Source organism: Zonotrichia albicollis, chromosome 7 (genome assembly GCF_047830755.1).
Source record: "Zonotrichia albicollis isolate bZonAlb1 chromosome 7, bZonAlb1.hap1, whole genome shotgun sequence".
Classification (NCBI taxonomy): Eukaryota; Metazoa; Chordata; class Aves; order Passeriformes; family Passerellidae; genus Zonotrichia; species Zonotrichia albicollis.
The window spans coordinates 18,968,931-18,993,171 of NC_133825.1; the positions used below are offsets into that span (position 1 = coordinate 18,968,931).

The 24,241-nt window shown below is 49.1% G+C and overlaps 1 protein-coding gene across 1 annotated transcript in view; it reads right to left on the reverse strand.

Annotated features, from left to right (window-relative positions):
- Positions 1–6: 6 nt before the first annotated feature.
- PAPSS2 (3'-phosphoadenosine 5'-phosphosulfate synthase 2) overlaps positions 7–24,241 on the reverse strand; it is a 32,690-nt gene continuing 8,455 nt past the window's right edge. The window contains exons 2-12 of the mRNA XM_074544529.1: positions 17,454–17,559; positions 15,833–16,068; positions 14,828–14,966; positions 14,449–14,567; positions 14,216–14,329; positions 13,506–13,617; positions 8,574–8,779; positions 7,107–7,242; positions 5,260–5,528; positions 2,115–2,344; positions 7–379 (exon numbers count right to left, since the gene is read on the reverse strand). Coding sequence (XP_074400630.1) covers positions 238–379; positions 2,115–2,344; positions 5,260–5,528; positions 7,107–7,242; positions 8,574–8,779; positions 13,506–13,617; positions 14,216–14,329; positions 14,449–14,567; positions 14,828–14,966; positions 15,833–16,068; positions 17,454–17,559 — 1,809 coding nt within the window. The 3' untranslated portion in view covers positions 7–237. The remainder of the gene's footprint in view (positions 380–2,114; positions 2,345–5,259; positions 5,529–7,106; positions 7,243–8,573; positions 8,780–13,505; positions 13,618–14,215; positions 14,330–14,448; positions 14,568–14,827; positions 14,967–15,832; positions 16,069–17,453; positions 17,560–24,241) is intronic.

The window sequence follows — 24,241 nt, forward strand, 5'->3', positions numbered from 1 at the left end:
CATCCTGGTGCCAGCTGGGAACAAAGGGCCCTCTGCCCATCCCTTCCACTCCATGGGGACACTCCCAGCAGCTCCAGGGCAGAAGGATCAGGCTGAAAGTATTTCTGATTGGTAAAAAACGCTCTGACCCAGGTGGGAGAACCCCAGGGTCATGGCAAGTGATCTGTGTGACAGGGAATCAATGGATCATTGCTCACTATTAATACAGGCTTTTCTAGGGAGGAGGAGGAGGAGGAGTTAATTCTTCTTCTCCAGGGACTGGTAGTAGGTGGTGAGGACTTTCCAGGCTTTGGGGGCCATGAAGCCATCGGGGGGGTTTTCCCCTTCCCGAGCCAGCTTCCTCATGCGTGTTCCTGAGATGAAGTCAAAGTCATCGTGCCTGTGTGAGACAGAGACGGGTGACATCAGCACTGCCGGCCCACGCCACCAGGACACTGTCTGGAAAACCCTCTTTGCCCAGGATTTTCTCCTGAGAAGCTGAGAAACCCCAGAAAAGAACGAAAACAATAATTATCTGATTACTTTGAAATGTGGCCTGGACATTGTTTACCAGCAGGTGAATGTTTGATTGGGTCCATGTGAATTGTTTTTAATTAATGGCCAATCACAGCCAGCTGTGTCAGACTCTGAGGAGTCAATCACCAGCTTTCATTATCATTCTTGTTAAGCCTCCTGATGTATCTTTTCTTTTTCTATAGTATAGCATTGATATGACTATAATATAATGTAATGTAATGTAATATTATATATTAACTAAATAATATATAATATAATATAATATAATATATTATATATATTATATATATATAATATTGACTAAAAACAATTTACATGGACCCAATCAAACATTCACCTGTTGGTAAACAATGTCCAGACCACATTCCAAATGATATGAAATGATATGATATGAGATATAATAGAATATATTATATGATATATAGAATATAATCTACATTAAAAACAATTCACATGGAACCAATCAAACACTCACATGTTGGTAAAACAATGTCCAGACCACATTCCGAATAATATGATGTAATGTAATATAATGTAATGTAATGTAATGTAATATAATATAATGTAATGTAATGTAATTTAACGTAATATATAATATTAATTTAAAACAATTCACACAGAAACAATTAAACATTCACCTGTTGGCAAACAATGTCCAGACCACATTCCAAATAATATAATGTAATGTAATATAATATAATGTAATGTAATATAATGTAATGTAACATAATATATAATATTAATTTAAAACAATTCACATAGAAACAATTAAACATCCATATGTTGGTAAACAATGTCCAGACCACATTCTAAATAATATAATGTAATGTAATGTAATGTAATGTAATGTAATGTAATGTAATGTAATATAATGTAATGTAATGTAATGTAATGTCATGTAATATAACGTAATATATAATATTAATTTAAAACAATTCACATAGAAACAATTAAACATTCACATGTTGGTAAACAATGTCCAGACCACATTCCAAATAATATAATGTAATATAATATAATGTAATGTAATATAATATAATGTAATGTAATGCAATGCTATGTAATGCAATGCAATGTAATGTAATACAATGTAATACCATGTAATACAATGTAATGTAATATAACATAATATATAATAGTAATTTAAAACAATTCACATAGAAACAATTAAACATTCACATGTTGGTAAACAATGTCCAGACCACATTCCAAATATATATCATATCATATCAATCATATCATATCAATCATATCATATCATATCATATCATATCATATCATAATAACTCAGCCTTCTGAGCACTGGGAGTCAGATTCTCATCCCTTCCCTCCCCCTGGGGACCCCCCCAAACCCCACAGGCCCAATTTCCCCCCAGGGCTCCTCATCCCAGAGGAGCTGCAGTGCCCACAACCCTTCCCGTCCTTCCTGCGTGCTCTGAGCCCCCGGTCTGTGGTGGCACCTTTAGTTCCATGTGACACCTATGGTGGAACACACAGGTGCCTTTCCCAGGTTCTGCCCCGTTCCTCTCCTTGGGGACTTTTCCCCATCCCCAAAAAGCCGCGCCCCCACACTGTGAAGAAACCAGGGCCGCCTTTACCTTTTGGGGTCGTAGAAGTCCATGGCTCTCTTGCTCTTGCTGTAGGCAGCCACTCGGAAGGGCAGGATCTCCACGGAGGTGAGCCCGGGGGCCATGCTCAGCACCTTCCCGCCGTGCGTGGGCTCGTACAGGTCCTGCCGCGTGTCGGGGTGCGGCATTCCCGCCGGGTCGCGCCCCACGATGTAGAAATTGGCGCCCGCCACCATCCGGGCCCGGCAGTGCCACTGCACCTGCGGGGAGGGGACACGGGGGCTGAGCCATGGGCACAGGGAGGGCCTGGGGCAGCTTTTGGGTGAAAACTGCAAATTTCATGATTGGCTTTTCGCAAATATTAAAATGAATGTTGTATGTTGTGAAAAACGCCAATCGCTTGTTTTTGAAATTTTTAAAGTTTAAGAGTAATAAAATGGTTGTAAAAATAGCAATGTGTCGCAGACATTTCTTCATAGAAATCCTTTCTTTGGGATTTGTGCATCTTCTGGGAAGCAGAGCTCCAGAGGAAGAATGTAAACAGTTGTTATCAGCTGCTGTGAAATGTAGCAGGTGCCCCTGTGATTGGCCCATCTTCCATGTGTACAATTGGGGGCCAATCACAGGAGCAGCTCAGGGACAGATTCCCTGGAGATAGAACTTTGTTATTCATTCTTTCTATTCTATTCTTGGCTTAGCAGCTCTCTGCAACTTCTCTCCTTATTCTTTTTAGTATAGTTATAATGTATTATATATCATATATCAATAAACCAAGCCTTCTGATCAAGAAACAAGATTCTCGTCCTTCTCTCCCCATGGAGACCTCCTCAGGTCGCTGTAATAGTAATAATAATTTGGACAATTGAGTTTAGGACAATATGACTGAATAAGAACAAAGAGTTATGGACAGTCCAGGTACCTTTTTGTGGGCAGCATAAACCCACATCAACAGAGGATTAACCCTTAAAAGCAACAGCCTGTTGCATATTCCTACACCTCATCCATGATGCATAAATTCCATTCTAACACAGGATTCTGGTCATCATCAAGTTCTTCCAGCTAATCCTAATCCTAAACTCCAATCCTGAGCAAGGTGGAAAGAAATTTGTTTCTCCTGATAAGGGAGCAATAAATTCTCTTTCTCTGACAGATTTAGGCGTCCTGTGGCTGCTGTGAAAAATGCCAATCACTTGTTTTTAAAATTTTAAAGGTTTAATTGTAATAAAATGGTTATAAAAATAGCAATATAATTAGAGTAATAAAACTTTGGACAATTGAGGTTAGGACAATATGAGACAATAAGAACAAAGAGTTATGGACGGTCTGGGTGCCTCTTTCTGGGCAAAATAAGCCCGAAAAAGGAGCCACATTAACAGAGGATTAACCCTTAAAAGCAACAGCCGGTTGCATATTCATACACTTTATATATGATGCATAAATTCCATTCTAACACAGGATTCTATCTGGTCATGGTCAACTTCTTCCTTATAATCCTAATCTCCAATCCTGAGTGAAGTGGGAAGAAGTTCATTTCTCCTGATAATGGAGCAATAAATTCTCTTTCTCTGCAAGATTCAGGTGTCCTGAGGCTGCTATCTCAGTGCGAGTCCTTTCTTTAGAAAAAAAGTATCCTACATAGCATAGTTTCTATTTTACCCTTTTGTTATAACCTAAAACTATATTTACCACACTACTTAAGAGAAGTAACACAGCATTACTTTCTAACACAACACATATAATATTAATTTTAATATTTGCGAAAAGCCAATCATAAAATAGGCATTTTTCACATATGTGTTGTGTTAGAAAATTATGCTGTATTAATTTACACAAGTTGTGTGTAAAATATAGTTTTAGGTTATAATATAATGTTAAAATAGAAGCTATGTGTGTGGGATTATTTTTTAAAGAAAGGAATGAGGTGCTTGCACCAGATAGCAGCCACAGGACACCTGAATCTTGCAGAGAAAGAGAATTTATTGCTCCGTTATCAGGAGAAATGAACTTCTTCCCTCCTTGCTCAGCCCTGAAGACGCCATCAGGATTCAGAGGCAGAAGCTGGCACTGCCCAGACAGAATCCTGTGTTTGAATGGAATTTATGCATCATGGATGAGGTGTAGGAATATGCAACAGGCTGTTGCTTTTAAGGGTTAATCCTCTGTTAACGTGGGGCCTTTTTTGGGCTTATTTTGCCCAGAAAGAGGCACCCAGACCATCCATAACTCTTTGTTCTTATTGTCTCATATTGTCCTAATTCAGATTGTCCAAATTTTTATTACTCTAATTGTATTACTGTTTTTATAACCATTTAATTACAATTAAACTTTTAAAATTTTAAAAACAAGTGCCTGGCATTTTTCACACACAGGCAGGGAGAGGGAATTGGGCTGGTGAAATAGCGGCTCCTTGAGCCAGGTCTCATAGGCTCTTGGAGATCCATTTCACACCCAAGACAGCTCAGCTACCTCAGAAGGCATAAAATCAGCAGGATGGCTTCTGTGGCAGTGTTGGAAACAAAAAAGTTTTAATAAAAGGCAAAATAACAAAACTCTTTACAGAGAAACGCCGAGCCAGGTGTCAGAGGTTCTTCTCCTGGTAAAACACCTCACAAAAGTGATTTTTTTCTTTGTTCTCTTCTTTTTCTAGTGAATTGCTCAGGTGGGACTTTTTGGCTCCTGTCCAATTGGTTGTTCTTAAGTTTGAGGTGAAGCCCCCCAGATCCTATGAGGTGTTTTTTCACCTAATTGAGGACAGAACCTTCTGGGTTTATTTCCTTTTTTGGGGGCACAAAGGACAGTTTTGTCACTCCATCAACAAGGGGCACATTCCTATAGGCTGGGTCTGTTTGAATTTTCAGCGTGCCAAGGTGGTGATGCCCAGCACACAGAGGGGGATGTTCAGCATCTGTCCCTTTTATCCCACTGATTTAGGGACACAAGGGGTTGCAAATGAACCTCCCTGCCTGCCAGAACAAGGTGAAGCCTGTTTGTGTCCTGTCTCCACAGCCAAGAAGAGGATGGGAGTTGATGGAGCAGAGCTCTGTGGGGGATGCTGCAGCAGCAAACACAGACAAACCATGCAGGGAACCAAGAGTGAGGACACAGCTCCAGCCCCTTCCCGGGGCATGGACAGGCTGCCTGCCCAGCCCAGCTGAGCAGCCAAGAGCTGCCTTACCTCGGTGGGGCCGGCGTAGAGCATGGGAGAGGGGAAGATGGCCACGATGGTGGACTTGGGGTCCAGCACCTGCTCCTCCAGCACGGCGGCGTGCTGCTTCATGCGCCACTCCAGGGGCACGTCGTCATCCTTGGTCCAGCCCCCCAGGGGGTGCAGCAGCAGCACGGGGTTCTTGTAGCCCCTCTCGAGGAGCTGCCGCCGCGTGTCCTGCATCAGCAGCGCGTGCCCGTTGTGCACCGGGTTGCGCAGCTGGAAGGCGAAAACGGCGTCTGCAAGGGACAGGAGGGGGGACACCGGGGTCATTGTCACACTCTGGGCTGGCACAGGGACAGGAGAGAGCTGTGTGTGTGCCCTGTGTGCCATGGCAGAGCAGTGTGTGCCATGACAGAGCTGTGTGTGTGCCCTGTGTGCCATGAGAGAGCTGTGTCTGCCATGACAGCCATGGCAGAGCTGTGTGTGTGCCCTGTGTGCCATGACACAGCTGTGTGTGTGTGCCATGTGTGCCATGGCAGAGCTGTGTGTGCCATGGCAGAGCTGTGTGTGCCCTGTGTGCCATGACAGACCTGTGTGTGCCCTGTGTGCCATGACAGAGCTGTGTGTTGGCCATGGCAGAGCTGTGTGTGCCCTGTGTGACATGAGAGAGCTGTGTGTGTGCCCTGTGTGCCTTGACACAGCTGTGTGTGTGTGCCCTGTGTGCCATGACAGAGCTGTGTGTGTGCCCTGTGTGCCATGACAGAGCTGTGTGTGCCCTGTGTGCCATGAGAGAGCTGTGTGTGTGTGCCCTGTGTGACATGAGAGAGCTGTGTGTGTGCCCTGTGTGCCTTGACACAGCTGTGTGTGTGTGCCCTGTGTGCCATGAGAGAGCTGTGTGTGCCCTGTGTGCCATGACAGAGCTGTGTGTGTGTGCCCTGTGTGCCATGAGAAAGCTGTGTGTGTCCTGTGTGCCATGACAGAGCTGTGTGTGTGCCCTGTGTGCCATGGCAGAGCTGTGTGTGTGCCATGTGTGCCATGGCAGAGCTGTGTGTGTGCCATGTGTGCCATGGCAGAGCTGTGTGTGCCATGACAGAGCTGTGTGTGCCCTGTGTGCCATGGCAGAGCTGTGTGTGCCATGACAGCCATGACAGAGCTGTGTTTGCTTTGTCTGCACACAAACAGGACCCTGAATGTTTCACACACACACACATCACCCTACCAGGGTTATTTTCCCTGCATTCCCTTCCTTTGGGGCCGATTTCAGCCCTATCAGCTCTCCTATAACGTTTGTGCACACCACTGGACACCTGCACTGATGTCTTTAGTGTCCTGTCACCTCCCCAAGCTCAGTGGCACCTGCAGGAGGGCCAGTGGTCTTCCCCCAAAGTGAGGGTGGGTGTCTGACCCTTGCCATCCTGCTGGCACCACCAGCAGGAGCAACCTGGGAGCATGGAAGGTGTCCCTGCCCATGGCAGGAGGTGCAGTGGGATGAGCTTTAAGGTCCCTCCAACCCAAACCATTCTGGGATTCCATGGGACAGAGAGCTGGGAGGAGACACCTGAGCTGTGCCCCAGGTGTGAAGGCCAAGAATGTCAGTGCAGAGAGGATCTCTCGTGCCAGGGGGGATGTGAGCAGGATCCCATCCCTCAGAGCAGCCCTCTGGGGACACAGCCCATCACAAGCACTGCCCTGACCAAGGAGCCCTGTACCACCTGTGCCATGCCCTGAGTCCCCTTTACTGCCCACCCTCCCTAACAGAACCATTTTGGGAGCATCCAGAAGCCACCTGGAAGTGCTGAGAGCACATCATGGATCCCACCAAGGCCCTGTGGGGCAGGAAGAGCCCTGTCACTGGTGTAACCCAGGGCACTCACCAGCATTCATTTCCCTGAACTTCTGCTTGAGAGCCAGCGGGGTTAGGCGGTACTGGTCCAGCCCATCGTTCCATTTGATCCTCTCCAGGACCTCCAGGTCTCCACCAACCAGCCAGTCTCCACTCTCCATCACCATCTGGGAAATACACACACCTTCAGTGCAAAGGGGACAGCACAGTCCTCCTCCTCCCAGTCTCCTTTGAAAAGTGTGAGGCTCAACCCTGTTGTAGGATGACCTTCCCTTCTCTCAGGTGGAAAACATCATTGCAGTGACCATGTGAACAAATGTCCTGGGCAGCAAAACCTCACCAAGTGGGGCAGCAGCCACCCAGTCCCATCCCACAGCTGGGTGCTGGCCTCTCCTCTGGCAGCCAGCAGTCTATAGGAAGGCACAAGACCTTCCTCCAGCTCCCCCTTTGCTTTCCTGCTGGGAACACACAGGAGGAATGAGCCTGTTGCAAGGCACACACCTGCTGCTGATGAATTAAACCAGGCATTTTAAGGGAGGGGAAAGAACTACCACAGCTGTAGTCTTTCTAGGGAGAAAGCTGAAGTCACTGTGTGGAACCCAGAGCTCTCTCTTTCCTAGGGACAATGCTCCTTGTACTGCCACAGACTGAGGGGGAAGAGAGAAGCTGCAAAAACACACCAACCCTGCTGGCTGCCTGTAGGGAAAAGCAAAAAATTCAGTCCTGCCTGCTCAGGATGGGCTGGTGGCTAAAAATTCAGTCCTCCCTTCTTGGGATTCGGGTAGCCAAAAAAATTCAGTCCTGCCTGCTTGGGATGAGCTGGTGGCCAAAAAAATCAGTCCTGCCTTCTTGGGTTTCTGGTGACCAAAAAATTCAGTCCTGCCTGCTTGGGATGGGCTGATGGCCAAATAAAATCAGTCCTGCCTGCTTGGGATGAGCTGGTTCCCAGCGAGGAGCTGGACTGGAAGCTCAGACAGGAAACCCATTGCCCTCAAAACCTTGGCAAAGTTCATTTCTCCATGCCCTGGGCAGGTTTCAGCCCCGAGGCTGCGCTTCCTGTGGCAGGGAGGGGCAGGACCCACCTGTGTTGCATAGCACTAAACAGTTATTTAGTTACTTGCACTGGGTGTTTGGTAATTGGCACTGTTCACGTGATTTGGATTCTATCATCACGTGGTCTTCCTCCCCCTAAGCCTCAGTGTTGGTGCTCTCTTCCTGGTTTGCCCCTTCTCACTTGTATCACATTGCCCCCTTCCCCTTAGCTCAAAATCCATCTGGAAGAAGACCACTCCCTCTTTTTGCCACCTGGGGAGTCACCTGATGACCTGGTGCTCTTCAATTTTGGAAATAAAATAGGACTGTCCCCACGTGGAGCGCCTCTTGTCCTATGTAAGATGGTGTGGGCTAGGCCAGGCACCATTTCTTACAGGTGGCACCCAAAACCTTGGCAGAATTCACTTCTGCATGCCCTGGGCAGGTTTCAGGGCCGAGGACCCACCTGGATGTGTGGGTGCCGGGGGCAGGTGGTGCCCCAGACGCGGGCGCAGCGCTCCTCCTTCCTGTGGGCGAAGAACTCGGGGCGGCGCAGCACGGCCACGCGGCGGCCCTGGAAGCTGAGCGCCAGCGCCTCGCTGCCCTCCAGCCGCTGCTTGTCCTCTGCTGACAGGGGCAGCACGATGGGCACGCTCAGGTTCACCACTCCATCTGCACAGAGACACAGAGAAGGTTCAGCACCCTGCAGTGTGCAAGGTTCTGTGAGGGCATGCAGAAGCCTAAAGATAGGAAATGCCAAGTCATGGTGAATGGGCTAGAAAGACCCTTTTGGAACCCCTGTTTATCTCTCTGTAACCCTATAGGTCACTTTCCTTTAACCCTTGCCACTGGACCATTTCTGATCCCCCTGTTCTACCAGAACCCTGGTTTAGCCCAGTTCTGGTAGAAGAGCTGTCACTGGAACCCTTCTCAGAAGATTCAATAAAGACATGGCTGTGGAACTCCAAACAGCCTTCTCCTCTCTCTCCTTGTGTCTGCCTGCCTAGGCACCTAGCGAGCTGAAGGGCTGAAATCACAATGAGCTGATAATCCCTAAAGAGCTTGCTAAGGTTGCCTGTGGCTGAGAACTGCTTGGGAACTTGAACAGCCTGTCCTGGAGAGGACTGAACTATCCAGGCCCTTCAGCCTGCTGGGGACACCCTGAACCAAGCAAAGGCTGGTGCTTGTCCTCTGCTGATAGGGGGAGCATGATGGGCATGCTCAGGTTCACCACACCATCTGCACAGAGACACAGAAAAGGGCTCAGCACCCTGCAGCCACTATGTGTCCTGTAGGGTGTCCTGGCATGGCTTTATGGTCCTGAATTGTATCCCCTGTTTAGCCCAGAAATAGGTTTTGCACCTTTAAGATTTGTTCTGACAACAAAGGGAGGAGAAAAGGAGTGTGGAGTTTGTTATCACAAACTGCACTTGCTCCTCGCATCTTGCTCCTTGACTGTGTGATTGCATTTGCTGGGAATGTCCCAGGTATCATTCATGATGAATCTGACTCCATGTTCTCAGAAGGCTAATCTATTACTTTATGATACTATATTACATTAAAGAATACTACACTAAAGAATACAGAAAAGACACTTACTGAATGCTCAAAAACTAATAATGAAAGCTTGTGACTCTTTCCAGAGCCCTGACACAGCTTTACCCCAATTGGCCAAAGAGTCAAAACAACTCACACCAGAATCCAATGGAACAAGCACCTGTGGGTAAACAATCTCCAAACACATTCCACATGTGAGCACAACACAGGAGAAGCAAATGAAACAAGAATTGTTTTCCTTTTCTCTGAGGCCTCTCAGCTTTCCAGGAGAAAATCGTGGGTGAAGGGATTTTATCAGAGAATGTGAATGCCACAACTGTGCTGTCTGCAGCACGGACAGACAGCAGGACAGAGCTCTCCTTTGCTTTTAGTTAGTTTCTAGCCAGCTGAGGCAGAAAATTTCACTGGACTGTGGTTTTTCTTTTCTTGAAATTGTTCGAACCTGCTCTGCACTGAACACCCAGAAGAGAACCAGCAGCTCCACCTGTGGCCCACCAGGCTGGGCCTGTGGCATGGCATTTCCAGCACCAGAGGGACTGATAAGGGACTGATAAAGGACTGATAAGAGACTGAGTGAGCTAAGCCACAGCCCACAGAGAGGACTTTCTGAGTTTGCCATCTCTTCAGAACAGTGAGAGGTTCTATTGTTTAATATTGATAAATTTTTGTGCTGGTGAATGCTTTGCCTGCTAAATAAACAGGGGGTTTTTTGCACTTTTCTCCAAGGAAATATTTTCCTGAACCAGCTGGGGGAGGGCTGTTTGAATTTGCTTTCTAGAGGAACCCCTTTGGAGGTTTTCTCCCAACTTTGCCATAAACCAGGACACATGGACACCAGCAGCACCATGGGGATGCTCACAACCCTTGAAGGGGAGGGTTGAACACCCTCCGGTGTGGACAAGAATTGTAAGCAGCCCTGGGAGCACAGGAAACAGAGGTTTTCATGGAAAATCAGTCATTGCAGCAGTTTCCTCTGCACTGCTAATAAATGGTGATGTTAGCAGAATATCAAAGCTCTTATCTAAGGGCCAGAGGTGTCTCCAGGATACCCGGAGCATCTCATTAGTTCCTGTACTCTCCCTTGCCCTGGTTCTTCTTGGTTAGCTCCTTGTGAAGGTGAAAAATTTATATGTGCTGGCAAAGTGCAATCCTGGATAAATTGAAAAATTTCAACGTGTTTGGAAAATGCCTTCTCCTCCAGGGGAACCACCTCTGTGGGGATGGCTCCAGGCTGGTGTTCCCTGGAGCACCCCATTCCCTGCACACCTCCTGGGCTGCCTCTCCCACCACACTCAGGTTTAATTTGGTTTTTTTTTTCTTGTTTGGGTTTTTTCCTGGCTATCTCTATATTTCTACTCCTCCTTTACATCTCTGCACTGTTTAATCTGTTTTCTGTGTGAGTCTGTAAGTGCACACCTAGTTTCTAATTTCAGTGGTGCCCCTAAACAGCTTGAAATCATGTTGGTTTTAACCCAGCCCTCCCAATTTCCCAGTGTTCCACTGAGGTCCTCCTTGGATATTTGGATATTAACAATATTCCAGTGTTAATACAGGAGAATCAGTCTCTTTGATGGGTTTCCAGACACAAACAAATCACTGATTCAATTCATTCTGATCTGACTGAAATCAGGTTGGATCCTTGAGAGTCTTAATTTGATGATTTTGGCTATGATATAGATTTTTACAAAAATATTTGCATTTACTTTAAATTCATGACTGGCTATCATTCATCTGCCAGGCAGCAATTTCAATGAATAATCATAATTATATTCACATGGGATCCAATCAATATCAACTTCATACATTTAAATCATATTAATAACGATCAGTCAATGAAGCCAGCACAGGAAAAAAAAAATTAAGCTGCATTATGAAACCAACAAATGCTGCTGAAAGTGAAGATCTTCAGGCTCCATTTCCAAATGCAGGATGGAGAGGTAACAAAAGATCACTTCAGTGCAGATAATTACAAAATTACACAACTGGGATCTTTGTGCAGACTGCTCCCTGGGACATGGGGTGTGTCAGAACTGCCTGGATCATAAATGGGCCATGGCTGTAATAATTTCATTGTAATTTCAAGGTTTTGTTGGGCTTTTTTTTGGTAAATCTCAAAAAAATTATCGTCAAAAAGAATCTCAATTGAGGTAATTTGTGCAGAGCCTGAGAACAGTTCCATACATACCAACTCCCAAGCGCCTCTTTCCTGAGAGAACACAAACATAATTAAGATAATTAACACTCAGGGGCACATTACAGAAACCATTTCAAGACTCAAAGCACTTAAAGGCTCCTGCTGGCGTGGCCATGCTCCTACCACAGCCTCACACTGAGTGTGATCCAGCACCTCCAGTGTCACTGTCACCCCTCCTGGCAGTGTCACAGGCTGCTGGTGCATTGCTGCAGGCCCACCCTTTTCTTGGTGGCCCTACACAAAGCACACCACCCACCTGCTGGGGCACCCAGGAGGGATTTGAGCTTGAACAAGTGTCCCCAAAAACCCACAGGAGCTGCCCAGACCATCAGCCAGCCCAGGGCACGATGGCTGTGGGAAGAGCAGGCTCAAGCCTCTCCTGGGCAGTGCCACACCAGTGAGATGGAGCCCTCCACCACTTCCCAAAGCTTCTGCAGGAGCAGCTGGTGCTCTCTCTCCCACTCAGATGTCACCCTGAGCACACTGATGCTGAGTTTGGAGAGCCCTGTGGAGACAGGATCTCCAGAGGCTGCTGCCCTCTGCTACCCAGAGCTCATCCCCTGAAAAGCTGCTCTCTCCTGGCCTTTGTCCCTGCTCCTCACAAACCCTGCTCCTCTACAAACCCTGAGCACCTGCCCACAGAGCTCAGAGATGTGCTCAAGGATGCTGGCAGATTTGGGGAGCACCCCAAAACCAGATCTGCTCTGGGATGAGCCTGAGCACAAAGTACAGGGATCTGGAGCAACGTGGCCATCCCAGGGCGCTCTGCGACCTCCCCAGGCACAAGAGCAGCTCAAAGAGCACAGAGGAGGCTCTGATAACAGGGACATGTGCTCCTGAGTGCTGTTTGCACACTGGGCAGGAGGTGAAAGGCTATGGTGTGTCTGGGAGCAGGGCCCCCACTCACAGACACTCCCAGAGTGCAAAGTGAGCACTCCTGAGCTTTGCCTCTGTGCCCAAATATCAGCAACAGCAGCAAATCGCTGCCCTGTGGGAACACAGGATTGTCCAGAAGGCATGCAAGGCTCAAAGGGACTTGCTCACCTTTGCAGAGATCACTGCCAGCTCTACAAACCCCAGTGTGCGCGTCCTATGTGCAGGTGAAGTCCCAGCAACAGCATCCACAGCTGAGAAATGGGGTGCAAACATCTGTGCCCCAGTCCCAGCTGTGGATGGGCATCACCTGAGCCCTCTCTGCCTCTTCCAGGGATGAAGCACCTCTAGCAGGCTGCTAATGCAGAGATAGATCAGATTTACTTCAAGCTAACATAAATCAGATTTACTTCAAGCACCTCTAGCAGTCTGCTAATGCATAGATAAATCAGATTTACTCCCCTGAAGAAGCAGGGAAATGGGGTGGGGGCCAAAACCAGGCTCTGCTCCTGTTTCCAAGGAGCAGCTGCCTTCTCCTCCCACCTCCAGCTGAGCCTGGCAGCCTCCCTGCTTCCTTGGCCTTGGGCGTGCATCTCTATTTACACCCTGGTCCAGCCAAGCTCGACCAGAGCCACACAACAGCTCCTGGAAGGTTTGAGCAGCACCACGAGAGATGTCAGAGCTGTGAGCCAGGGCTGTGGCCACAGCAGGGTGACCTGGCCACCTTCAGGAGTGTGCCACAAGGCAGGACAGGAGGGCACAGGGGATCCATACCGTTGAGCAGGGTGTCAAAGTGCAGCACTTGCAGGTACTCTGCCTCCCTCATGAATCCTGTCAGAGGAGTGGCCCAGCCTTCGCTCAGCACCTGCACCCACTGCAGATCCAGCTGCAAAACAAACCCAAAGGGGTCACACTCCTGTCACACTCAGAGGTTGCTTTTCCTTCCCTTCTGCTGAAACAGCATTTTCATTTTGTTTTGCTTCAAATACAGGACGTTCATAAGGGGAGAAAGACATGGGGAATGTAGCTCAGGGCTTTTAAAGCCAGACTCACACAGTTTCACAGCACAACTTAGAATCCCAGACTGGTGTGGGTTGGAAGGGACCTTAAAGCCCATCCAGTGTCACCCCTGCCATGGACAGGGACACCTTCCACCATCCCAGGCTGCTCCAAGCCCCAAAGTCCGGCCTGGCCTTAGGCACTGCCAGGGATGCAGGGGCAGCCACAGCTGCTCTGGGCACCCTGTGCCAGGGCCCCTCAATATCCCAGCAAACCCTGCCCTCTGGCAGCTTGAACCTGTGGGGCTGTATGAACACAGCAGAGGAGACTGGCAGAAAATGGCTGAGGACCAGGATCCCACCTCAGCTCACCATAAACCACAGCCACAAAAAGTCAGGGCCATCAGGAGAACACAGGCTCCTCTGGCAACATCCCCCTGGAAGTTTCCACAGCTAAACAGTGTCAGAAGCTGTGTGTGACAATACCTTAGTGATCTCCAGTGCTGGCAGCTTCTCTGCCTCAGCCCTGACACTGCTGAGTTTATCCTCAGGCACAAAGAGCTCCAGAACATCCTTGACTGAGCCCTGGGGCACAATGTTCTGAAAGACAGAGACAGGCAGCACTTGTAACACGCTGTTTTTAAGGGGAACACCCAAAAGGCAGTGTCCCAAAGCTGGGTTCCAAGGCTGCCAGTGATGGTGACACAAAAGGGACCCACCTGTGCCTGCAGGAGCTCCACAACCTGCTGGATGCACTCAGACACCGATGTAACGTTTGTTTTCAGCACCAGCTCGGGAGCTTCGGGTTTCTCGTACTCGGAGTCAATGCCCGTGAATCCTACGGACAATTAACCCCCAAATTAAATTTGTTTAATAGAATAATCAGTGCCTTAGAGCCAAGAACACTGTACAAACAACCAGGAGGCATTCAACCATGCTGGGTACAAGTGACACTTGTGACAGTAAGATTAGGGGAACAGGATCCTTTTGTGCACTACAAAGGGCCTTTAGACTCCCATCCCTATTATGGCACTGCCAGGACAAGGCATCCAAAGCTTTGGAAAGCAAAAGGCAAAATAAGATCTCATTCCTCCATACCTTTGATCTCTCCAGCTCTCGCCTTTTTGTACAGGCCCTTCACATCTCTGCTTTCACAAATATTTAGAGGAGCATCTACAAAGATTTCAAAGAAAGGAAGTCCAGCTGCCTCGTGAATTTTTCGTGCATTTCGACGATCCTGTTGGAAGAAAGATGGGAAAAATCTGAATTGCAGCAAAAACACCTCCCTGGATTTTGACACAAGTAAATTAATCTTTATTCAATGTACACTAGTTCTAAGAAGGTTTTTCATCTCACTTCCCTCCTTTTCTTCAAAGATACTTAAAAAAAAATTTGTAAAAATCTACATCATCAATCTGTTTTTATCTTTTCCCATGCAAAACCTCAAGACTTTTTCGTTGGGCAAGACAGCAGAACTTTAGATTGTGAATAATTAACTGCCCTGTGTGAAAATGGTCAGACCTGATGATCTCAGAGGTCTTTTCCAGCATCAGTGATTCCTTGATTCTATGAAAAAAGGAACTGCTTGCATCACCCTGATAACAGCAGCTACGGAAGTGAAAATCGCAAGTCAAATCTTCCAAAAAACCAGTGAGAAGTCTAGGACAGGCTGCTGCTTCTGTGGCTTTTTTCTGAGGAGATAATAGCAAGGAGATCTTAAACTCATCTTAGATTTTCATCAATGTGCAGCACTGAATTTATCCAGCAAGTCTGCTGCCCTCCAAACACTGACTGCACGCAGTTGTGTCAGTGGTGTTCTACCAAGCATTTGTGCATTTACCTCTGTGCTGCTTCTGTGACTCTTTTCTACCTCTGAGGAGTTAATAGCAAGGAGATCTTAAACTCATCTTAGCTTTTCATCAATGTGCAGCACTGAATTTATCCAGCGAGGCCGCTGCCCTCCAAGCACCGACCGAGCGCGGTTGCGTCAGCGGCGTTCTACCAAGCATCTGTGCATTTAGGAAACCCTCTCCATAAACCATCCTCATCATCTGAGGTGAAGCTGAGGATAGAGCAGGAGGCCTGGGATCTTCACAGCCTTACCTTGGTGAAGGGGGAGATGAAGCTGGTGATGCAGACGAGCCCCGCGTCGGCGAAGAGCCGCGCCACCTCGGCGATGCGCCGGATGTTCTCCTCGCGGTCCTGGGCCGAGAAGCCCAGGTTCTTGTTCAAGCCGTGCCTCACATTGTCACCATCCAGGGAGTAGCAGGGGATGCCATGAGCCACCAGGTACTCCTCCAGAGCAAAGCCAATGGTTGTCTTGCCAGCTCCAGAAAGGCCTGCGGGAGGCAGAAGAGTGAGGAGTCAGGTTTGAGATCAAGAGAGTGAATACAAGTGACACCAGTGGCCAAACTCCTTCTGTCTGAAGCTCCCTACCTCATTCCTTCCTAAAGGAAGTTGGATTCATCCTTCACAGATGAAGGATGAACCTTCACCTTTTCAACCTTTATTATTGGATGGGTGGCAATAATGCCCTGAGAAAAGCATCTACAGCCCAACCTCTCGCCAGGCCATGCTGGAACACAGAGGTTCCAGGAACCAGGGGAGGTTTGAAAGGATGCTGCTTCCTCCAGGTCCCTCCTCATCTTCCTCCTCCTCCCCTTCCTCCTACTGTCAAGAGCCAGCTGCTCTCCCATTCTGAATCCAAGGAGAGGCTCTTGCTGCAACCACGTGGAGTGGGACAGGCTCTGGCAACAAAGGGCCCCCATCACCTCCTTCTCCAGGTGTGTATTTCAAAGAATAACCATCAGCCAGGTCAGCTCAAACCTTTCAGACACAAGTTTTTGAGTAATACTCAAAAAAGAAAGGAAATTGCCTTGGGTTGAGCTTTTGGCTTCAGAAACTATATAAAAGCAGATTGTGCACTTCAGAATTGAGGAGGAGAATGGAATAGAAATGTGCTTTAATCCAGCATCTACAAACTAAGGTGACAGGAAGGCAAATCAGAATGGCTTTACAAATCCTTCCAAGCATGTCCTTCAACATCCTCCAGCAGCCAAAGAAAATGCCAATATTTAACAAGCAAAGGAACAACTGGACAACTGGCAAAAGACAGACTTGTCTAAATATTAGAAATGAGAAATGCAATTGTCCTTTCTGACAGCCCCTAATCCCCAGACAACAAGTTTATACTTCAAGACAGAAGAGAAGGGCAACAAAACAAATGTAAGGGATTGCTTCCAGTGTGACTCTGTGGCTGGGAGTGTTTATTCTCCAGACAAGGTGGCTGCCTCGTGCTGCCTCAAACCCAGCAGACCTGCATGTCCCAGTGAACTTCCCACCGCTCCTGAATGAAAACATCCGCGTGTCGCACAACCCCGGCTACGTTCCACTGCCGAACACTGGCTGGATGGGAGCCAAGGCTTCCTCAGCTACACACTTGGGAACAACAAGTGCTACCCTGAGGGCCTCTGACATGTTCAAAGGAGCCTGAGAGCAGCTGGGAAATCCATAAAAACATTCATTCTGGGCAGCAGCTGCCAGGGAGAACATCTTGCTGCGCCAGCACCGCGTGGCTGCCTTTCCCACGTGGGGATGTTTTGCAATTCGCGGCTCGCAGGGAGCGCTGACGTTTCCTGCAGATCCCAAATCCCCACCTGGCAGCCACACTCGTGGAGTTGCACAGGTGAGGCCAGGCTTGCATTTCACAGCCTGACAGAAATACCTGTGAGCCAAACTGTGCAGCCTCGGAATCCTCCCCTGGTGCCGACCACTTGTCCTCTCTTACTCCTGCTGACATGGTGGGCTTGGTAAACCACGTTGGTGGATCCCTGAGAAAACACAAAGCACAACAAAGCACTTCTGTTACCTTGGCTGCTCTCAGGGTGAAAGGAAATCTCTGCTGGGACAAACAGATGGGAGAGAAATGCAAATCCATTAATGAGGTAGCATGGGGTGGTGGTTCACACGGCGGTGCTTTGGTGTGAGTTGGATTTCTGCCTCAGCAGCACAGACTCGTGTTTTGGAGGCTCTCTGCCTCTGCCCAGGGTGTTTCTGGTGGTGATGCCTTTGTGCCAGCAGGGAGAAGGTGACTCTGCCAGGTGACTGATCCCCCTGCAGGCAGGCAGGACACAGAGCCTGGGCAGAGACACCCTCCCTGCCTTCTCGACAGTTTCAAACACAGCCTCAGCTATTATTTTAATCAGGCTTGCAAAACAAGGTGCTAATTTACTGGCTGTGTAACACAAGAGCTGCAGCAGGAGCAGCCCTGAGCTGGGCACACATGGGATGGATGGGAGGCAGAGGAAACAACCCTTGATGTGTCCATGTGTATTCCCAAGCAAACAAGGCACCAGCACTGAGCCAGAGGCCTGAATTTTGGTGCTTCCTAACCTTGCTGACCACAGAGTGTCTGCAGGGCTGCAGGTGAAACAGCCTGGCTCCAGCAGCAGCACAAGGATAGTTGCACATGAAATATCCACAAGACCTTGCTCATTGTGAGGATGGTGTTCCCAACTCACAAGGGAAAGAACAAGGAGGAAATGAGGATATAAATATATCCTGGATACATGAGAAGGGAAGGGAAGGGAAGGGAAGGGAAGGGAAGGGAAGGGAAGGGAAGGGAAGGGAAGGGAAGGGAAGGGAAGGGAAGGGAAGGGAAGGGAAGGGAAGGGAAGGGAAGGGAAGGGAAGGGAAGGGAAGGGAAGAGAAGAGAAGAGAAGAGAAGAGAAGAGAAGAGAAGAGAAGAGAAGAGAAGAGAAGAGAAGAGAAGAGAAGAGAAGAGAAGAGAAGAGAAGAACATGGAGACCTCACAGAACTTTCCAGTATCTGAGGGTGCCTATGGGGAAGCTGGAAGGGGACTGTTCATCAGAATGACAGGACAAGGGGAATGGGGTCAGACTGAAATTCAGGTTAGGTATACAGAAGAAATCCTTGCCTGTGAGGTTGGGGAGTAGTGCCCAGAGCAGCTGTGGCTGCCCCTGGATCCCTGGAAGTGTCCAAGGCCAGGCTGGACAGCACTTGGAGCAGCCTGGGATAATGGAAGGTGTCCCTGCCCATGGCAGGGGTTGGAACTGGATGGTTTTAAAGTCCCTTCCAACACAAACCAGTCTGTGCTTCTATAAAAAACCCCAAAACATCTCTAGACCTGCCCCAGAAAAGGTGAGTGAATGCTCCACATCCTCTGACTCAGAGAATAAAATAGCTCAAGACTTGGTTTCTGTGGTTTGTTCTGTTTTGTTGCTTTTTGTGGGCTTTTTTCGGGGGGGGTTGTCAAAAGTTTGACCATTCTGAGCTCTCAAAGGCGAGACAGCAGCACCATGGATGTATTTTCTCCCATGCCCAGGAGTTCAGGCTGTCCTACAGGAGATGAGCCATGATAATGCCTGTACCTCAGGAAGATGCAGGATCTGGCACATTCTTACATGGCTGATGTAAGGAGATTGTTCTAAGTACAGGGTGCTGTGCCATAAACCTGCCCTGGGTGAGCATCTCAGAGCTGTTATTCTGCACACTGGCACCTTTGGGAGCTTGGCAAAGCAGCACCGAGGGCAGTTCTGCAATTCAGCAGCACTGGCACACCTCTCCCACCTGCTGGGAGCCCCAGATGGTACCAAATCCCTCAGGTTTTTGTGCTCTCTTCATAAACTTCCCAGGAAACTCTTCCCAACCCCGAGCAACTGGATGGGTGGGCTGGGAGCTTGATTAGCTGGGAATGACCAGGTTTCATCATCCACCAGCTAGGAATGGTTTGGGAAGCCAGAGCTGTGGTGGAAAGGAGTGAAGGCACCAGGAAAACTGAGCATTAATGGCCTGACAGCAAATCCTGGAGAGGTTTTGCCTAGGAAAAGCATTTCCTGCAAGATGGTTGGGAGACAGAGAGAAGCAGTGGAGGGGTTGAATCAGATGCAGGGCTGTCCTGCTGATTTGATTCTTGGGGTTTTAACCCTGTCGCTGCAAATCAAACATATTTAAGTAGATAATCCAGTCATCACCAGAACATCAACACCTGGATGTTGGGCCTTAAAGCAGGGACAATTTAGGACACTAAGCATGTCATGGAATAGTCTGGGTCAAGGAAATGAGGTCTGGGAGAAAAACTTCTGATTTATAATTCAGCCCCAAACAAGGCAATAAATGTCCCAGCAGCAGCATCTCCAAAGAAGGGCTGTGCATGCCCTGCCAGACAGATGGTTAAAGATGACACTGACATACTCCCAGTTCCTTGGAAATCTGCTCTTTGGCCCTGTCTGGGTGAGCTCAGTGCTCAGCCCACCCTGCCTTAGCTCATCCAGGAAATGAGAAAAAAACAAACACATCGCTCCAGACCTTGGGCTGAGGCTGCAGCAGACCAAAAACCCAAACCCTGTTTTTGGTCTCCTCTCCTACTGAACCTTTCCATGAGGTTGGCAAACACCAAGATCTTTAGGATCAGCCTTGACTGAGCTGCCTGTCAAGGGTTGTTGGGATCTTTAGCTTGCCACAGTAATCCCAAGGAAAGTTGGGAAGTCTCTTTTCCCAGCCCAGCAGTTGCAGAAGGAGTCAGGGCTCTTCATTTCTCAGTCTCAAGGTTGTTTATTGTTCCTTATCTATAAATTTCTTTCTCCTGTCCTGCTGAGGTCTGTCCAGCAGGACAGTCCAGGCACTCTGCCTGTCCCTGGGGTGGTGTTATGTCTTTATACTAAAAACTACATGTACAATATTTTCAATTACTTCCCAATACCCATCACCTATGTTAGACAGTGAGCTTCTGCTCCAAACCAATCCAAAAGTGCCAACATCACAGCAGAAGATGGAGGCCAAGAAGAAGAAGGGCTGGACGCACCCAGATCCCTCCATCTTGCCCCCATGGATCCTCCTTCTAAAAACCCCAAAATCTACTTTTTCACCCTGTGATAAATTCACTATCATTCTACTCAATTTGTCGTGGCTTTCAGATCTTCATCTAAGGTTGGTAACTTGCACCACACAGGCATTTTTGGGCTCTGTGAGACCCCTGGCAGGGCTCTTGGCTGCTCAGGACAGCCAGAGGGATGTCCTGGGACCTGTCAAGAGTCTCTAGGTTTAGTTTCCAAAGGGAAGAAGCTTTTTGCCCTGCTGTGTGGAAGCAGCTTGCAGCCAGAGGCAGGAGGATTTCCTGAGATGTGGCCTCTGAGAGAGGAGAGTCTTGCTGGAGATCAGGAACCACCAGAGTCCTGTGCTCTGAGAGCCACCACTGCTCAATTCATGGCACCCCAAGGAGTGACCTCAGCTCCTCCTGAGCTAATTGGCCGTGGAAAGGAGGAGCTGTGCTTGCCCACATCAATTATGTGTGACTGCTCAAGGAGATCTTATCAGGGAGCATCTTCTCCTCTCATCTCACAGGTGAAAGCACAGAGGTCTGTGGGGCCTCTCCCAGACCTCACTGATGCTTGTTGGGAGCAGAACCACTGTGCATTTAATAGAAAATGCACCAGACAAGAAACACATTTATAATCATAGACTTATTGAGGTGCTAAGGCTGGGAAAGACCTTTAAGATCATCAAGTCCAACAGCACCAGCACTGTGTTTACCACTAAGCCATGCCCTCAAGGGCCACATCCACGTGTTTTTGGTGATTTCACCACTTCCCTGAGCCGCCCATTCCAATGCTCTACAACCATTTCCACAAAAAAAGTTTCCTAATATCCAATCTGAACCTCCCCTGGCCCAACTTGGGGCTGTTTTCTCTCATCCTGTCCCTGTTCTCTGGGAGCACAGCCTGAGCCCTGCAGGCTCTTCCCCATCCTGGCAGGGAGTTGTGCAGAGCCACAAGGGCCCCCTGAGCCTCCTTTGCTCCAGGCTGAGCCCCTTCCCAGCCCCCTCAGCCCCTCCTGGGGCTCCAGGCCCTTCCCCAGCTCCCTGAGCTGCTCCTCATCAGAACCCCTCCCCAGCTCTGCTGCCCTTTTGGGTTTAGGGTTGTCCCAACAAATTGCATGAATATTTTACCATCTTTTACCATCTCCCAGTAGGATTTCAAGTATGAACTCTGCTCCTTAGGGCAGCACCTCCTCATGCCTCCACATCCCCAGTTCTTCAACCAGCACCTCCATGGCTGCATCACGAGTGGGAGCAAGGCAAGAACCAGCTGCAAGTGCCACGATCCAGAGCTGAGCAGGACATTTGAGAGATGCCCTGAGTGCACACAACACCCTTACCCAGCCACCCAGAGCAGGCAGAGCTCTGTGATGCTGCACAAGGAGATGAGGCACCAGAAAGCCATGGTGGCCCATCAGATCTAAGCCCAGCTCCTCATGGTGCCCTCATTTCACCCCTGCCTGCTGCAGCTGGCACAGACACGGCTCTGGAAGCTGGCCAGGAGCTGCACTCATGGCAGGCTGCAGCAGCATCCTGCTCTGGAGAGGGATTTCATTTCTCACTCCCGAAACCACGCTGAGGCTGAGCAGCCCCGTGCTCACTCAGCACCAGCATCCAGCTGGCAGCACTCAGAGCCCCAGGGAAACCCTGACCCAGCAGCCAGGGCAGGGTCAGGACTGCCCCAGCTGCCTTTTTATTTACAGGGCAAGCTCACAGCACCAGGAATATGATTCATTTTTTTCCAGTCAAGCGTTTCACACACACCCTATTTTGGGACAGCAGCCTGGACACGTCTGCAGGAAGGAAAAATTAGAGCTAAATAAAAATAGAGGCTTTTGAAATGTTTGCAGCTGATCCTGTCTGCAAATGGGCTTTTAAAATGATGGAATGATCAAGCAAGCCTTCACTTTGACAGGCAAGCAGTGGGATCAAGCACGTGGAGGGATTATTGGGTGCCCTGTGCAGGGTCAGGAATTGGGCTTGATGATCCTTGTGGGTCCCTTCCAGCCCAGGAGGTTCTGTGATTCTGAGGTCAAACACTTCCCTAAGCCTCAGGAGAGTGAGCTACTCTATCATTAAAAAAAACCCTCCCAACTCCTGCCAGCATACTGAAAAAAATAATTTAAAATATTTGTTCCTACCAGTTACATTTGATATATAAAAAATTACATGTATCAAATTTTTCTTTTAAAAATGATTTTCTTTTACCAGGGCTGCTGTGGCAAAAGGGTGATACTGTATCCATGAGCAATCAGAGGGGAAAACCTCCTGTAAAAGAGGCATTTGCTGAAGAAGAGCAAAACTGCTACTCCAAAGAAAAGGAGGAAGAGAGGGAAAATGGGGGGTTTTGTGTGTGGAAGCAGAGATTTGATTACAATCACACTGAAGAACAATGAGAAACCTTGGCATGTCTCACACTCCAGCTCAGCTCCTGTAACCCAAACCCTGTGGGCTTTCCCCAGATATTCACTTACTGCCCTGAGGCAGCAAATGCTGCAAACCCAGCCCCATTCCTTCCCCAGGGAAAGCCCCAGCAGGGAGGAGTTACCCTGGGAATTTTGCCTGTTTTAGCCCAGGATGCAGCCCCAGAGGGGGAAGTGGGACCTTGCAAGCATCTTTTGTACTGCTCACCATCACCTTCCTGCTCCCATGCTGCTGTGCCACCAGCTTCCTGCTCCCATGTTGGTGTCCCTGCTGTGCCACCACCTTCCTGGTGTCTCCATTGTGCCACCACTTTCCTGGTGTCCCTGCTGTGCCACCACCTTCCTGCTCCCATACTGGTGTCCCCTGCTGTGCCATTACCTGGTGTATTCACTGTGCCACTACTTTCCTGCTCCCATGCTGGTGTCCCTACTGTGCCACCACCTCCCTGGTGTCTCCATTGTGCCACCACCTTCCTGCTCCCACGTCGGTGACCACGTTGTGCCACCACCTTCCCGTTCTCATGCGAGTGTCCCCACTGTGCCACCACCTTTGTGCTCCCATGCTGGTGTCCCCACTGTGCCACCACCTCCTTGGTGTCCCTACTGTGTCACCACCTTCCTAATCCCATACTGGTGTTCCTGCTGTGCCACCACCTCCCCACTGCTCCCATGCTGCTGTCCCCACTGTGCCACCATTTTCCTGCTCCTGTGCTGCTGTCCCCACTGTGCCACCACCTTCCTGCTCCCACGCTGATGTCCCTGCTGTGCCACCACCTTCCCAGTGTCCCCACTTCTTGCTCCCATACTGGAGTCCCTGCTGTGCCACCACCTCCCTGGTGTCTCCACTGTGCCACCACCTTCCTGCTCCCACGTTAGTGACCGTGCTGTGCCACCACCTTCCCGTTCTCATGCGAATGTCCCCACTGTGCCACCACGTTCCTGCTCCCATACTGCTGTCTCTGATGTGCCACCACCTTCCTGCTGTCCCTGCTGTGCCACTGCCTCCCTGCTGTCCCCACTGTGCCACCACCTTTGTGCTCCCATGCTGGTGTCCCCACTGTGCCACCATTTTCCTGCTCCCATGCTGACGTCCCTGCTGTGCCACCACCTTCCCGGTGTCCCCACTGTGCCACCACCTTCCTGCTCCCATACTGGCATCCCTGCTGTGCCACCACCTTCCCAGTGTCCCCACTGTGCCACCACCTCCCTGCTCCCCTCTGCTGTCCCCCTGTCCCCTACCCAGGGCTGAGTCTC